General features: G+C 45.3%; 4 protein-coding genes across 4 annotated transcripts; 2 read left to right on the top strand and 2 right to left on the bottom strand.

The window, feature by feature from the left end:
- Window positions 1–1197: 1197 nt before the first annotated feature.
- On the bottom strand, window positions 1198–3829 carry BDB00DRAFT_863960 (uncharacterized protein). The gene is made up of 5 exons (XM_053126146.1): window positions 3293–3829; window positions 2838–3215; window positions 1885–2746; window positions 1349–1806; window positions 1198–1278 (listed from the first exon to the last, which is right to left on the bottom strand). Exons 1-5 carry the CDS (start codon window positions 3435–3437, stop codon window positions 1250–1252), a joined length of 1872 nt encoding a protein of 623 aa, XP_052972254.1. The 5' UTR covers window positions 3438–3829; the 3' UTR covers window positions 1198–1249.
- A 591-nt stretch (window positions 3830–4420) lies between these two features.
- BDB00DRAFT_283786 (uncharacterized protein) lies at window positions 4421–5712 on the top strand. The gene is made up of 3 exons (XM_053116781.1): window positions 4421–4664; window positions 4755–5525; window positions 5606–5712. The coding sequence occupies exons 1-3, from the start codon at window positions 4543–4545 to the stop codon at window positions 5628–5630; spliced, it is 918 nt and encodes a 305-aa protein (XP_052972255.1). The 5' UTR covers window positions 4421–4542; the 3' UTR covers window positions 5631–5712.
- Window positions 5713–9058: 3346 nt separating this feature from the next.
- Window positions 9059–9983, top strand: BDB00DRAFT_863986 (uncharacterized protein). Its single transcript, XM_053126147.1, has 2 exons — window positions 9059–9400; window positions 9469–9983. Exon 2 carries the CDS (start codon window positions 9515–9517, stop codon window positions 9680–9682), a length of 168 nt encoding a protein of 55 aa, XP_052972256.1. The 5' UTR covers window positions 9059–9400; window positions 9469–9514; the 3' UTR covers window positions 9683–9983.
- Window positions 9984–15154: 5171 nt separating this feature from the next.
- BDB00DRAFT_864003 (uncharacterized protein) lies at window positions 15155–16990 on the bottom strand (the record flags this gene model as incomplete). The annotated part of the gene is made up of 4 exons (XM_053126148.1): window positions 15155–15371; window positions 15450–16311; window positions 16403–16780; window positions 16858–16990. Coding segments are annotated over 4 exons (1590 nt in total), but the record flags the coding sequence as incomplete, so codon positions are not given.

Consider the following 16990-nt stretch of genomic DNA (forward strand, 5'->3'; position numbering starts at 1 on the left):
TGATAAGTTTTCCGCCGTGTTTCCAAGTATTCCTCAAAGAACCGCCACTACACAAAGCAACTTGGCTACTGACTTCTTCTTGCGTATATTGCGTGTTTATATCTTCATACTCGGGTAGTTGTAGTAGTCGTTGTTCTTGTCCAGCACGTCGGCGCCTCTTTGACCGCGAACGGTGCGAAATTATATCTGTGTTGCTGTTGTTACGCGATGATGATGATGATGGTACAGTGGTAGTCAATGTGGTGTCGGTGAGTCTTGAAAATATCCCAAGTCCACATCAACATCGTTCAAGTCAAGGATAATACGTGCAGCATCTTTGAAGGAAATGAGACCGACCGATCTTTATTAGCTTGATCCACGTGTCATAGTGCTGTAAGTCAGCAAATCAAACACCATACCTTCCAGTTCTTGCGCGCTCACACTTGTGTTACTATTACTATTGTTGTTATCATTGCTGCTGCTGCTACTGCCCGCCGCCCTCGCAAGCGTGCTGTTGCTGCTGTTGTTGTTGCTTTTTGTTGTTGTTCTTGATGATGATGTTGTTGCTGCTGCCGTTTGGCGTAGTGACAATGGGGGCTAAACCAACTGTATCAGCATTGGCCCTTTTCCTTTTCCCTTCCATTCTCTCCTTTTTTTTACCCTCATTATTTGCTGTTGCTCATCCGTCGTCGTCATGGTTGTCCTTGTGCTGTTAGTAGTAGTAGTAGTAGTAGTAGTAGCATCACTACCGGAAGTCATGCCCACAGCCTTTGAATCAAATCGTGTACGTTGAATCTGCCATTTGCTTTTTTTTTTCACTCCTCCCCTTCATTTCCACCTTTCTGCCTTACATCTTCAACGCCTTTGCTCGTAATTTCGACAGTGAAACCGTGCTTTTCAAACACATCCTTCACTTCCTTTAATACCGCATCTTTGTCTAATTGAACAGACCTTCAATTAGCTTTTGCAATGCACATCCGTTCTTTTCCTCAATGTTCACCCAATCTTGCTTTTTTTTCTGTTCCTTTTACTTACCACGGCTTTTCAATGCTAAATCTAAAACAGCTGCTACTGAGTTATCCATCATAAACAAGTACAAGATACGTCGGTTCTCCAACTGCCGTGTGCCAGGCACCTTAAAATGAAGCTGCCCACTATGAGCCGTTATTTCCCATACTGTCGCTTACACGAAACAAAAAAGAAGCAATTTTTTTTCATACACCTAATATTTTTATTTAATAAATCCGACTTTTAAATACTGCTGCTGTTACTAGTGCTCTTGTGTTGACAAGACGTCAACTAAAAATCGTACAATAAGCATATGAGCATGTTTCCTTTTTCTCTCCTTTGCGTTTGTAATGACACGTACCGTTCTCTGCAAGAAGGATTTTAACCAACCCTGTCAAGCGCACAAAATATTGCAGCTTGGCAATATTTGATGTTGTTTTCGTCAGGTCGCGCCAAGATCCTGCGGCTGTGATATTAGAGACGACCATGAAAACACGTGCGGGCCATATTCCCAGTTTGCCACACTCGTTGGACATAAGTACGGATTCATTAACCTGCTGGAGGAGGTGCAGGGCATCGTTGGGTATGAGTTCAGCTTGAGAAGGGAAACCAACACCGTCTAAACAGTCAACAAGGGCACATACGCACTGGAACTGGTTACGACTCATGATACCAGCCGCACGACCAGAAAACGGATCATCTTGGCCACAGCGACACGACCGCACTAGCATCATTATGAACGACGCATAGTGGCGCTCATAATCGAGCTGTGTTGCCGGCATCAGCTCAGTGATACCACGAGTGGGCACATCATCGACACTAGTATCAAGGAATATGTTAGTATGCCAAGTTATAGAATTTTGAAAGAATATTCTGGCTCCTTGACAAAGTACATACCTCAAGCCCATCACCATGCGCCGTTCAAGATAATAGGACGAGCCTTTAGTAGCCTTGTTAATGACATACATATACCTCGTCACTGTGGCATGGATTGAGCGGCCCACCTCATCATCCATATCAGCAGCAGAAGCCCAGTTGGCAAGTTGGGCACGCGTTGCAGTAGTGTCTTCTGTGTTCAGAAGTTGCCGCACCGTCATCTCCCATCGCATTACCTCGTGGAAGCGGCCAACTGCACGGCGCTCAGCCATGTTGGGCTCGCGATCAAGCCGCTGTGGGCTGTAGTGGCTCAGGATATCCTTGTTTTGTTCGGCACAACGCTGCAATGCGGCACGAAGAGCATCTGGGGCACTTGCAAGCTGGCGGCTGCTGCTTTCAGTGTTGATATCGTCAGAAGTGACACCAAAGTAGGGCATTTCTTGAAGCTGGCCCAGTCGCTGTACCATGCACACCCTGAAGCGTTCATCATAGGCCGCGGTGGTTGGTTGGATACAATTGTGGCTTCGACGTGTTGCTCTGGACCTGCAGTAATACCCACAGTTCCTGCATCCATACCCGCGATCAGGATCACCGAGCACGTTAACGCGTGGAAGCAGATCGGTCGTAATGTGCGGCGCATAGCGATACTTGTTTTCGATTTGAGCTCCTTTAGCACCAGCGGCATGCACAATGCTGATGAATTGTTCTTCCGAAAAACCTTGCAGGTGTGGTCTTAGGAGATGGTGAGACGAATCGATGTGACTATACGCGCTGGCAGCATGGATAAAGGTATATCGGTTGTTGTGGCTTTGGTTGGTGCAGAAAAGTAAGCCGCTATTGGCATCGATAACCAAACCCAACCTGCCAAGCAAGGTGCTATGCTCTATGCGAATCATAGTATATACAAGTACACATTAGCAACATATATTCTGTGTGTACATGCGCATAACAATAACAGTATCAAATCATCTTACCATGTACAGGCTCCTGTTCTTGTTCTGGCCCATCGATGTCCATTAGATCCGTTTGCTGGTGCTGCTGAATCGATGCTACTTGCATGGGTGATGGTGATAGTGACGGTTGGGAAGGTGGTGTCCGCTCACGCTGATGGATGGGACGTGGTTGGCGCGCAACCGATCTAGGAGAGATGGACCGGCTGCCTTGTAGCTGCTGTCTACTTTGAGGAGGCGTGTAACCGCGTAGATGGCTAACTGATTCAGGATCTAAATGTGGTCGGCAGGTGTTGAAATGACGTTTCCAGTTGGCCATCCCTACATTGCGCTTGCATTGTGGACACTCCACTTGACCTGGCTCGCCATCACGGGTTCTGCTCACTGTAATACAAAGCTTTGCTGCATAGCCACATATCAGTATCCCTCTTTATCTCTGCATTTTACTCTGCATTTCCCTAATATGTGCGATGATATACCATTATTTCTCAAGGACAAAGTAATATTCTTTTGATGAAAGACTTTTCGATGTTGGTCGCTATTCCCCTGCACGGTACATCGGCATATCGAGCAATAATTGGTGCGGTTGTTGTTGTCATATGTTGATTGTTGAGAAGAGCTCATGGCGAAAAAGACTGGCAGAGGGATAGTTAGTTGGTTGATGTTGAATCAAATACAGCATTACACTTGGTCTTTATACAAACGAGTTCATCACCTCACTCACACTTTGCTCTTTAATTTTATCTGACACATCGTGGCTGATTCTTAATTACGCACGGCCATTTTTTTTCCCCCTTTCATCTAACACCCTACACCCGCCTCGCTATTTTTATCTTCATCTGACACATCGTGGCTGATTCTTAATTACGAGGAGCTTTTTTTTTCCTTTTTCATCTGACACCCGCCTCGCTATTTTTATTTTTATCTGACACATCGTGGCTGATTCTTAATTACGCACGGCCATTTTCTTTCCCCTTTCATCTAACACCCTACACCCGCCTCGCTATTTTTATCTTCATCTGACACATCGTGGCTGATTCTTAATTACGAGGAGCTTTTTTTTTCCTTTTTCATCTGACACCCGCCTCGCTATTTTTATTTTTATCTGACACATCGTGGCTGATTCTTAATTACGCACGGCCATTTTTTTTCCCCTTTCATCTAACACCCTATACCCGCCTCGCTATTTTTATCTTCATCTGACACATCGTGGCTGATTCTTAATTACGAGGAGCTTTTTTTTTCCTTTTTCATCTGACACCCGCCTCGCTATTTTTATTTTTATCTGACACATCGTGGCTGATTCTTAATTACGCACGGCCAATTTTTTCCCCTTTCATCTAACACCTTACACCCGCCACGGTATTTTTTATTTCTATCTGACACATCGTGGCTGACTTCTTAACTACCCGAGCATTTTTTTTTCATCTAACATCCGTCTACAGTATATCTATTTTTATCTGCCACATCGTGGCTGATTCTCAGCTACGAACTACGAGGAGGGCCTTTTTTTTCCTTTTCATCTAATATCCGCCACAGTACTAGCTGATCCACACTTCGAGTACTTGTAACTAATTTGCCGCGGCATTCACAAAGGGAAAAAAAATCATATATATAGCCTCTCCGTTTACCAGCAGAAAAAAATATACACATACTCATTACTCGAATCCCATTAACAGCTCGCACACACTCTCACCTTCTTTTACTTCTTATTCAAATCTTTTTCAATATGAACAACTACACTGGCTATACTACCACCAATTTTGATTATGCCATGGAATCCGGTATTCATGCAGACAACGAACGATTGACAGATCCAGCATTCCACGACGCCCAGCGTACGATTGACCGGTAATTATCATGACACTTATTCTTTATTGTCTTTTTTTTCATGCCAACTCTACTTTTATTGAAATACTTACCCTTCTTCTTTCTTATTAGTGAGCAAGCACGGGATATCATGTTCTGGCTTCGTGATGGTGTTCCCACTGCCATGAATATGTTTCAGGAAACTATGAGAACCGCAACACTGGCAACAGGCGACCATCCACCCGAGCCCACCATCTTCATTGAAGATGACAACTACTTGTCCGTGCAGTATCGTCCAACACGAGCTATTGTCAGTCTGTCCAGCCTCCAGATTGCTGCCCAGGATCTCCTCGTTAAATGTCGTGTGCAATTGGAGGAGCACGTGTTGCGAGGATATCGTTTGCCTGTCCCTTTTACCTCCACCAGTTGCAACATCGTCGACCAACAAGCTAGTGAAGATCCATCTGTTGATTTTTTCACTGCCTCGGGTAACCCTACTGCTGATCCTGCCTACCTCACTGCTTTAATGTTCCACTTGGCTACCCAGTATTCGGACGAGTTCATCTCCCATGTCGCACCCAACAGTACTCTAGTTTGGAAGCTCGACAGCCTCTATCGGTGGCTAAACCAAGCGCGAAAATTAATCATGATGATTATGGTCCTTGTCCATATTACCAGTGGCCAGCCAGCACGCGGTGAGGAACTCGCAGCCACCACCATCCGATGTACTGCCCTTGGAGCCAAGCGTGGCATGTACTGGTACCGCGGCAAGATCATGCTTGTCCAATACTACTACAAGCGCCGTTCTCGAGGAACTGCCGACCGATACATTGCTCGTTTTCTTACAAGAGAATTGAGTGATATTTTGCTGCACTATCTTGTCTTGGTTCGCCCATTTGAACGGTATGCATTACTTTGATAACTTTTGGCTATTGCTGGTCGATGATTTGCTGAACTGTTGTTTCGAATTATTTCTAGGGTAGCGTTTTCGGAAACGCACAGTGGTGACAGTGCTGATGCCGGCGTCGCAAACTACCAGAACTTTCTCTTCGTCGCCAACGGCAACGTTGTCACGAGCAGAGATTTGAGCCGATCACTGTATGAGTATGTATCATCTCAACTTGTTTATATGTTACCAAGAAAAATAAAAAAGTAAAACCCAACATCTACAAGAAATACTTACTTGTTTTCTTCTATTAGGCACCTGCGAACGTATGCCGGTGTTGGCCTTGGCCTCCAAGCGTACCGCCAAGTTGCCACGTTCTTCATGCGCCACCACCTCCAACGTGGCCGTGCTTTCTTACAAAGCACAGAGGAAGTCGACAATGAACCCGACACTGGCGACAATGACGGCGTTGACGATCAACAACAGGACCAAGCGCGATCTGTCACTCGTGGCATTCGCCATGTCAATCCCGAATTTTATGACTTGCAGGCAGCACACAGCAGTTCGGTTGCTGGCATGTTTTATGCTCGCACCACAAATGATTTTCGGTATTTGTCGTCGGAATCCATACATGAGTTTGACCTCTGTTCTCGTGAGTGGCAGGCCTTGTTGGGTATGTATCAACGTCGCTGTTCACATAAAGAAATAATAGATTACGTGATTAATTATGCAAATGACAAATATATAGGCATTGATGACCATATTGCCGCACCCATACCCTCTCATCCTCAACAACAACCATCGCACCAACCGCATCAACAACCACCTCAACAACAGCAACAATCTCTTGCCCTTGCTCCTCCTCTCTCACAGTTGCCTGGAATGGTGAACAGCTTGCTTGCCCAAGCAGCTGAACGATTTGTCGTGGCCATACACGAAAAAACAACCAAGAACATATCGCCGGTCATTGAATACAAGCGTACGTTTTCTTCTTATCCTCCTATGCCCTTTTCTCTGCTTTTTACTTATCTTCTCTCATCTTTATAGCCGTCCTTCCTGAGCATGTCAGTGGCTTGCGTCGGTTCCTCGGCAATGACTCTGCCTACTTCCGTTCCCTTGAACAGGGCCTTGCTCTACCTTTGATTGTAGAGCGAAAATTGGACCTGCTAGTTGTCATGCCAACCGGCATGGGCAAAAGCGTGCTTTTCTCGGTTCCCCCTTTCCTGGAAAACGGCAAGCTTTCGGTCGTCATCGTCCCCTTGGTAGCACTGGTCAAGGACCACGAGCGTCGCTTGGTGCGAGCAGGTTTACGGACCGCATTGTGGCAATGTAAGTGTTTTTCTTTATGGAAAAAAAAAGAGTATTGCTTTGTATTAGTATGCCATTTATCAGTTTAAACTCATTATCTATACATTAATTAATATAGCCGGCGCCCCTACCATGCCCAACGCACAGGTGCTGCTGGCACCAGTTGAAGCTGTTGCCTCTGCCCCCTTTGTCCAGTTCTGCTTGGAGCATGAAAGCCGAATCTCCCGTTTTGTCGTCGATGAGTGCCACCTGGGCATGACATGGCTATCCTTCCGCTTCGCCATGGCCAAGCTCACTGTTCTACGCGCCATCCCTGTCCCTCTTCTCCTTCTCACAGCCACCATGCCGCCGTCCATGGAAGATCGAGCCCGTATCTTTTACGGCTGTAACTTTGCAACAATTCGCGCACAGTCCACATCGCGGGTAAACCTGTCGTACCAAATCCATCCCTTGCCCAGCAACATCACCAACAATATCGCATTCAACACATTGGCAGAATCTTTGCGTGTTGTCTTTCCCAACGAACGCGGTATTGTTTTCTGCAAGACAGTACAGGATGCCGAAACGCTCTTTGATGTTTTGAATGGTGGATATCAAGACTTGGCTCCACGACTTTACCATGGCCAGCTCCCAGAGACAGCCAAAGACGAGGCTCAAGAGGGCTGGATGTCCGACGGCGGCATCATGGTCGCGACCTCGGCGTTCGGTATTGGCATTGACGCTCCTGATGTGCGGAAGGTGTTCCACTGGAGGTTGCCTTACAGTTTGTTGGATTACGCTCAACAAACGGGTCGCGCAGGTCGTGACGGGCAAACTTCAGTGTGTCGGGTGTATTATGTCGAAGACAGAGAACAGAGCACCATTGACAGAAACAAACAAAACCAGGAAGTCGAATCCAGCATCAGCGACGCAGAAGAGATGCTTGCGTTTGCAAAGGTAAAACCTAAAATTTAAAGAAGGAGATACAGTTGGGAGGTTAATCTATTTGCGTTTGCTAATATACAATCTGTTATAGTCCAAGACATGCATTCGTTTCAAGTTACAGCAATATCTCGACGGTCGCCCATCCTTGAACTGTCTTGCCGACAGTGAAGCTGTGGAGTGTGGCATCTGTCACGACTTATCACAACAATCACACCATGAATCTTCCTTGTCGTTGTCTGTTCGGTCAGCCAATGCCCTGCAAACACAGACGCGGCAGGAAGTTCCATTTGATCTGCCGGCCCCTTCACATGTAAGTCAAGTATATGTTTTTGTAGCTTTATTGTTTAGAGGTTCAATTTTTACTCATCGTGTATATATTTTACTTGTCACACTTACCAGCCTTCAATGCAACGACGACGACAGCAATCACCACCTGCCCTCCACCCTGTTGCTGCCTTTGTACAGGCGCAAGAAGAGCACGACCGTATCCAACAGGAGAAGGAGCGTTTCCTTGATCAATGTGAAGCGCTCAAGTCAACTTGTGTCGTCTGTTTGCTTCACCGTCTCCCGCAATGCAATGTTACACCTTACGACGATCATTCGCAGCACGACTACTGCAAAAGGTGCTTCCACAAGCATGGTTTATATGGCATGTGCCTCACCTATAAGTATGTAGCCTTAATACCAAGTTCTCGTATTTTCTTTTTTTTTCCTTTACTAACCTGTGCTCGATTATTCTCTACTTTGCTTCACAGGCGGTTAATGTGTTTCAAATGCGGCCTACCATTCAACCATCCCCTCTATCACGGCAACGGTGAGGAGTGCAATGCGGTGATCAAGAACGCTGTGTTGCCAGCCTGTTGGGCTATTTTTCAGAGTGAGGACACCGAGGATCAAGAGTGGTTAGTCGTTGCATACAACGCTATCCATCGCTCCAACCAGCACCAAAGGACAGATCCATTCCCGGCAACCAAGACAGCATTCGCTCGGTGGTTATCAGACAAGGATGACGGCAGCCATGTCAACAATGCGATGAAGCTATTTGATAAGATAGTTTCTGAGCTTATCGATTGTTAGCCAAGGTTTCTATAACCTCTCTTTTCTCTCTCTTGCTCTCTACCACCTTCTCTCTGTCTTGCTCTCTCTCTCTTGCTCTCCTTTCCTCTTCTCTCTTCTCTCTCTCTCTCTCTCTCTCTCTCTCTCTCTCTCTCTCTCTCTCTCTCTCTCTCTCTTCTCTCTTTCTCTCTCTCTCTCTCTCTCTCTTTCTCTCTTTCTCTTCTCTTTGTCTTTCTCTCTTTGTTTTTTTGTCATATTTGACCTTTTTACAATAATAAATATATATACTACCACACTTCTTCGTTACTGTGCCCATCCTTGAGTACATTGCTAGTTCCATCGGAACAGCTTTCTCATTTGGACGTGTCCTGAGCTTATTATTTAAGAGCGTCGTAATCTGTATCTATGGTGACTTGAGAAACTACAGACATTGATTGTTGCAACTCTGGCAATGGCTGCAGTGAAGCAGTGTAGATACCATCTAGTGTAGATACACGTCATACGCCAACCATTGTATCCTCACAACGGTATATGTAACGAGCAGCTCCAAACTGACATCGTCGTCGTTGATCATCATCGTTGTCGCCTTGCCGTTGAATAGGAACTATTACAGTGATGTCAAACGGTGTTGCTCCTTCCAACATTCAAAAGTTGCTTGACTTCGGCTGTTACCTTTTGCCTTTTTTTCACAGATACCAGTTTCCAGTCATTTCATATCATGTTGGTAAAGAATTATTTTTGTTGGAAGTTGCCGACTTTACTACTACAAAAAAGTACTTTTACAATTGACAGTGGAAAGAAGGTGAATGCGATACGTTTTGTAGTGGGAAAGTATATAAAACAGAACCCACAGCACACCACCATCGCCGTAGCTTTTTTCTGCTAAAACAAATGCGGCAAGTGCCATTCACGTTATCTGCTAAATCGTGTCCGACATAAGCTTATCATCTCTCAATACACGTACAAATACATACAGCATTCAAGAAGTATAAAAAATAGCCAACGAATAAAACAATCCAAAATAAGCGGTGGTGGAGAAGAAGAAGAGAGTCCCATATACATCCAAGCTCATCAATTGGAAACTCTAAACCCGAAACCTTAGTAAACCCGCACCAGGACTTGCGCGTTCGACTAAACCTGCTCGCTCACTGGCGTTCGCTGCCAGGCCCCTAAACCCGTTGCGCTTACACGCCCTTCTTTTCAGCCTATCGAGTGCCTTAATGCCCCACGATGTCCTATGTTCATGGGTAACATAGCTGCTGGACATCTGGCCAATGCAGTAAGATTAGTCGGATCGCGTTAACAAAGCGGTTGTATCTGTGTCTTTATAAGCATGAAGCCTGCATATAAGCGGAAATGCTTCTGTTCCTTATTTTCACAAAATCCAGCTCCACAACAACAAGCTTCAACGACGACGTATTGATGTTTATGTTCTCTTTTTAGGTTACAGGTTTTATTTTTAATAAGCAATCCAGTGTCTCTTTCACAGGAAAAGCCACAGACCGGCCTTTTTATTCCCATTGCAATCAAATAGCGTTTCCTTCATCACTATAGCATCAGCAGAAATAGCCAAGATCACATACCAATTATCTTTGTCTAAGATTAGATAGTTTGCTGGATCGAAGCCTATATGTGTGCAAAGATGATGTGAGTAAGACTGCCTGTTCTTTTTTTGTCGTAAGAAATAGATTCGAAAATGATCGGTGCTGTTGCTGTTCGGTGTAATGGGATGATATATACATCTTTGCTTGTATGTTTCCAAAGAGCCACCATCGTCATAATTAAAAATTAGTGCTAGATACCGTCTTTCTTTTAATGGTGCTGTGTATTAAAAAAAGTATCGGCTGGCATAGAGCATATTCAAACAAGTTCGCCTGTACGTGCAATGGCGTTTGCTAATGTCAGAATACAACGGCTTTGACAGCAATTGAAATGACCATTGATGAACTGTGTAAAAGTTGTGTTGTGTATTCGTTCGTCAAAGTTTTTTAAACATGTTTGAGTGCTGTGGATACGATTGCCGCCTAGCCAGAATCCAGGGTCATCAGTCGTCATTTGAAATTAATTTGGGTTCGTTTGGGTCATCGCTGCTAAATTGTCCGTTCGTTACGGACTATTCGACCAATTAAATGTAGCAGATGGTATGGGAGCACTATTTATCCAGCCGCCAATCATTGCAGTTGCTCATTGGTCAGATTCCGGGGTCAATCCGGGGTCATTCATCGCCACTTGAATACAAACTTAGGGGTCATCGTTATTATAACGTCTTTAAAGTCAAATTACAGCAGCAAAGCTTATAGAACGTAGTATACTACTAGCAACTTCCATTAACCAGATTTTCACATACGAACATGCATCGGAACCGCAGACGGCACATTTACCAACAAGTTTCAAGTTTAAAACATCTCGAGCTGTTTTTGTATTTCACACGGCAACAGAATCTCATTCCACAAAATACCAATTTATTACAGCATGCTAATATTATACACTCAAAAAATGTTATTGCTTCCTTACCTGCGTATCGCCGTTGCTTTCCACAGAGCCCTCGAAAATATAGCTTTACTGTCATTATATCCATGGTATCCTTCTCATCCTTACCTATGTGATAATGGGATATCGCCAGGCCTGGATCCTTGTAGTAATCCTCATTTGCTTCAGGCCGCTCTTGATCTATAATAATCCACACGCTCTTTTCACCGCAGTTGCTCGTCGATAAGACGTGGTAGAAACACCAGATCAGCATCGTCACGTCCGTCAGCGCGTCCTTATTGTACTATGCTAAACGGTTCGTTATTTGGAGTACTGGATGGTGAGATATGGCCGTGCGGGAATCGCTCCTTTTTGGCTGACTTTGCTGTATATGTATATGATCCGCAATAAAAGTGCACGCGTAGCGTTCCTGGCTGTTGCTCGTCGACATGGTATGGTAGAGACACCAGACCACCGCGGCACGTTCGTCTGCTCGTCCTGATTCTGGCACACTAAGCGGTTCGTTATTTGGAGTACTTGATGGTGAGATATGTCGTGCGTGAATCGCTCTTTTTTTGCTGACTTTGTGTATATATATGATCACTATAATGACGTGTAGCGTTCTGGCTGTTGCTCGTCGACATGGTATGGTAGCGACACCAGACCACCAGCGTCACGTTCGTCTGCTCGTCCTTATTCTGCACTAAGCGTTCGTTATTGGATACTGGATGCGAGATATCGTCGTGCGGGATCGCTCCTTTTTTAGCTGACTTTGGTGTATATATATGATACACTATAAGTGTACGTGTACGTTTCTGGCTGTTGCTCGTCGACATGAATGGTAGAGACACCAGACCACCAGCGTCACGTTCGTCGTCGTCCTTATTTGCCATCTAAGCGTTCGTTATTTGGAGTACTGGATGGTGAGATATCGTCGTGCGGAATCGCTCTTTTTTTTGCTGACTTTGGTGTATATGTATATGATCCACTATAAATGCACGTGTAGCGTTCCTGGCTGTTGCTCGTCGACATGGTATGGTAGAGACACCAGACCACCAGCGTCACGTTCGTCTGCTCGTCCTTATTCTGGCACACTAACGGTTCGTTATTTGGAGTACTGGATGGTGAGATACAGCCGTGCGGGAATAGCTGGTGCTTTTGTCTGCCAATTTGCCTGATTAAAAAAAAAAGAAATAAACACGCACCGCCGTGGCTGATGTTACTTGAACAAAAGCTAATGCAACATAATCGACGTTGTCATTTCGTTACTCGCGTCCTCGTTTAACGTAAGAAAAAAAGTGATCTGTGCTGTAAAGACTTGTGCAAGTTTTACTACCTTGATGTTGTAGTCATGCTGTGATGCAGGCAAGTCAACGCCATTGTAATTAAGTTTGACCGTTATAATTATCGGGTGCCGTAGCTTCCGTTGGTTGTAAGGCTTGTTGCTGTGGTGCTGCTGTTGCTGCTGGAGTAGGTTGCCGCCCTCGTCAAATGGCTATAGTTTCACAATTACTAGTAGTAAAAGAGATTAGATCATTCGCCATCACAATGCCACTTTTCTTTTAACAACTTGACATCTCAGAACTAAATACCTTGTTTTTGCAAGCGCACTTGCTTCAATATGTTTTGAATAAAGACGGCAGTAAACGAGTGTGTTATGGAGCAAAAATAAAATAAAGTGGAGCTGGCTCTTCTGCTATTTTGCTGTCTTGCTCATCATGTTCTGGTAATTTGATTGGCCAAAACCCGGGGTCAGGCCGGGGTCGTCCGTCGCCACATGAACTGAAATCTCGGGGTCATCGGGGTCACTCGTTATTATTGAGCTTCAAAGGCAATTTACAGCAGCAACGCTGTATATACCGGGGGTATGCTCCAGGAACTTCACAGATTGGAATATAATATACAAACATGCATCATAACCGCAGATGCCACATCCATTAATGAATTTTTCAGCTTAAAGAGTATAGAGCACCTTTTGCACAATGCACGACAACAGAATCTCATTTCATAAAATACCAATTTATTAAAGCATGCTAATACTATGCACTCTCTATTACTTCCTTACCTGCACATAAGCGTCACCACCACAGAGCTATCAGAAAAAACCAGCTTTGCTACGATTATCTCCATTATATGCTTCCCATCCGCATCTATAAAACAACGGGATATTGCTATGTCTGGATCCTTGTCGTACTAATGACTTGCTTGAAGCACCTTTTACATATAATCCGCACGTTCTTTTCACCGCTGTTGCTCGTCGTAAAGACATGGTAGAGACACCAGACCAATATCGTCACGTCGTCAGCTCGTCCTTATTCTACTGCATAAACGGTTCGTTTCTTTGGAGTACTCGATGGTGAGATATCGTCGTGCGGGTATCGCTCCTTATTTTTAGCTGACTTTGGTGTATATATATAGGATACACTATAAGTGTACGTGTAGCGTTTCTGGCTGTTGCTCGTCGACATGACATGGCAGAGACACCAGACCACCAGCGTCACGTCGTCTGCTCGTCCTTATTCTGGCACACTAAGCGGTTCGTTTTTGGAGTACTGGATGGTGAGATATCGTCGTGCGGGAATCGCTCCTTTTGCTGACTTTGGTGTATATGTATATGATCCACTGTAAAATGCACGCGTACCGTTCCTAGCTTTTGCTCGTCGTAAGACATGTAGAGACACCAGACCAATATCGTCACGCCCGTCAGCTCGTCCTATTCTACTGCAGTAAACGTTCGTTTTTTGGAGTACTCGATGGTGAGATATCGTCGTACGGGTATCGCTCCTTATTTTTAGCTGACTTTGGTGTATATATATAGGATACACTATAAGTGTACGTGTAGCGTTTCTGGCTGTTGCTCGTCGACATGACATGGTAGAGACACCAGACACCAGCGCACGTTCGTCTGCTCGTCCTTATTCTACTGCACTAAACAGTTCGTTATTGGATACTCGATGATGAGATATGCGTCGGGATCGCTCCTTTTTTGCTGACTTTGGTGTATATATATGATCCCATAAAATGCACGTGTAGCGTTTCTGGCTGTTGCTCGTCGACATGACATGGAGAGACACCAGACCACCAGCGCACGTTCGTCAGCTCGTCCTGATCTGGCACACTAAGCGTTCGTTATTTGGAGTACTGGATAGTGAGATATCGTCGTGCGGGAATTGCTGCCTTTTTGTTTTGCCAGTTTACCTGATAAATAAAAAGAATATACACGTACCGCCATGGCTGCTGCTACTTGAACAAAAGCTAATGCAACATACTTGACGTTGTCATTTCATTATACGCGCCCTCGTTTAACGTAAAGAAAAAAGTGGCGTGTGTTGTATAGACTCGTGCAAGTTTTGCTGCTTTGATGTTGTAGTGGTGCCGCAGTGCATGCAAGTCATTTGCGATTGTAATTAACTTTGACCGTTATTATTATGGCGTGCCGTAGCTTCCGTTTGTTGTAACAGTTGTTGCTGTAGTGCTGCTATTGCTACTGGAGTACGTTGCTGTCCTCGTCAAATGGCTAAAAGTTTCAGCAATTGCTACTAGTAAAAGAGAGTAAACCATTCGCCATCCCAATGCCACTGCTCCTCTAGCAATTAACATCCCAGAAACTAAATACCTTTTTTTGCAACCGCTCTTGCTTTAATATGTATAGAATAAAAAGCGGTAGTAAACGAGTGTGTTGAAGAGTAAAAAAAAAATAAGTAATAAAAGAAGTGGAGCTAGCTCTCCTGCTATTTTGCTGTCTTCCTCACCACTTTCTCTTAATTTGATTGGCTAAATCCCGGGGTCAGGCCGGGGTCATCCGTCGCCACTTGAATTGAAATGTCGGGGTCATCGGGGTCACTCATTTTCGCTGTGGCGACTTCGTCGCCACACCGAAAATGATTCTAGGGAAACCAACACCGTCTAAACAGTCAACAAGGGCACATACGCACTGGAACTGGTTACGACTCATGATACCAGCCGCACGACCAGAAAACGGATCATCTTGGCCACAGCGACACGACCGCACTAGCATCATTATCAACGACGCATAGTGGCGCTCATAATCGAGCTGTGTTGCCGGCATCAGCTCAGTGATACCACGAGTGGGCACATCATCGACACTAGTATCAAGGAATATGTTAGTATGCCAAGTTATAGAATTTTGAAAGAATATTCTGGCTCCTTGACAAAGTACATACCTCAAGCCCATCACCATGCGCCGTTCAAGATAATAGGACGAGCCTTTAGTAGCCTTGTTAATGACATACATATACCTCGTCACTGTGGCATGGATTGAGCGGCCCACCTCATCATCCATATCAGCAGCAGAAGCCCAGTTGGCAAGTTGGGCACGCGTTGCAGTAGTGTCTTCTGTGTTCAGAAGTTGCCGCACCGTCATCTCCCATCGCATTACCTCGTGGAAGCGGCCAACTGCACGGCGCTCGGCCATGTTGGGCTCGCGATCAAGCCGCTGTGGGCTGTAGTGGCTCAGGATATCCTTGTTTTGTTCGGCACAACGCTGCAATGCGGCACGAAGAGCATCTGGGGCACTTGTAAGCTGGCGGCTGCTGCTTTCAGTGTTGATATCGTCAGAAGTGACACCAAAGTAGGGCATTTCTTGAAGCTGGCCCAGTCGCTGTACCATGCACACCCTGAAGCGTTCATCATAGGCCGCGGTGGTTGGTTGGATACAATTGTGGCTTCGACGTGTTGCTCTGGACCTGCAGTAATACCCATAGTTCCTGCATCCATACCCGCGATCAGGATCACCGAGCACGTTAACGCGTGGAAGCAGATCAGTCGTAATGTGCGGCGCATAGCGATACTTGTTTTCGATTTGAGCTCCTTTAGCACCAGCGGCATGCACAATGCTGATGAATTGTTCTTCCGAAAAACCTTGCAGGTGTGGTCTGAGGAGATGGTGAGACGAATCGATGTGACTATACGCGCTGGCAGCATGGATAAAGGTATATCGGTTGTTGTGGCTTTGGTTGGTGCAGAAAAGTAAGCCGCTATTGGCATCGATAACCAAACCCAACCTGCCAAGCAAGGTGCTGTGCTCTATGCGAATCATAGTATATACAAGTACACATTAGCAACATATATTCTGTGTGTACATGCGCATAACAATAACAGTATCAAATCATCTTACCATGTACAGGCTCCTGTTCTTGTTCTGGCCCATCGATGTCCATTAGATCCGTTTGCTGGTGCTGCTGAATCGATGCTACTTGCATGGGTGATGGTGATAGTGACGGTTGGGAAGGTGGTGTCCGCTCACGCTGATGGATGGGACGTGGTTGGCGCGCAACCGATCTAGGAGAGATGGACCGGCTGCCTTGTAGCTGCTGTCTACTTTGAGGAGGCGTGTAACCGCGTAGATGGCTAACTGATTCAGGATCTAAATGTGGTCGGCAGGTGTTGAAATGACGTTTCCAGTTGGCCATCCCTACATTGCGCTTGCATTGTGGACATTCCACTTGACCTGGCTCGCCATCACGGGTTCTGCTCACTGTAATACAAAGCTTTGCTGCATAGCCACATATCAGTATCCCTCTTTATCTCTGCATTTTACTCTGCATTTCCCTAATATGTGCGATGATATACCATTATTTCTCAAGGACAAAGTAATATTCTTTTGATGAAAGACTTTTCGATGTTGGTCGCTATTCCCCTGCACGGTACATCGGCATATCGAGCAATAATTGGTGCGGTTGTTGTTGTCATATGTTGATTGTTG

The sequence above is a fragment of the Zychaea mexicana genome (assembly GCF_025766255.1).
Source record: "Zychaea mexicana strain RSA 1403 chromosome Unknown BDB00scaffold_240, whole genome shotgun sequence".
Taxonomy (NCBI): Eukaryota; Fungi; Mucoromycota; class Mucoromycetes; order Mucorales; family Lichtheimiaceae; genus Zychaea; species Zychaea mexicana.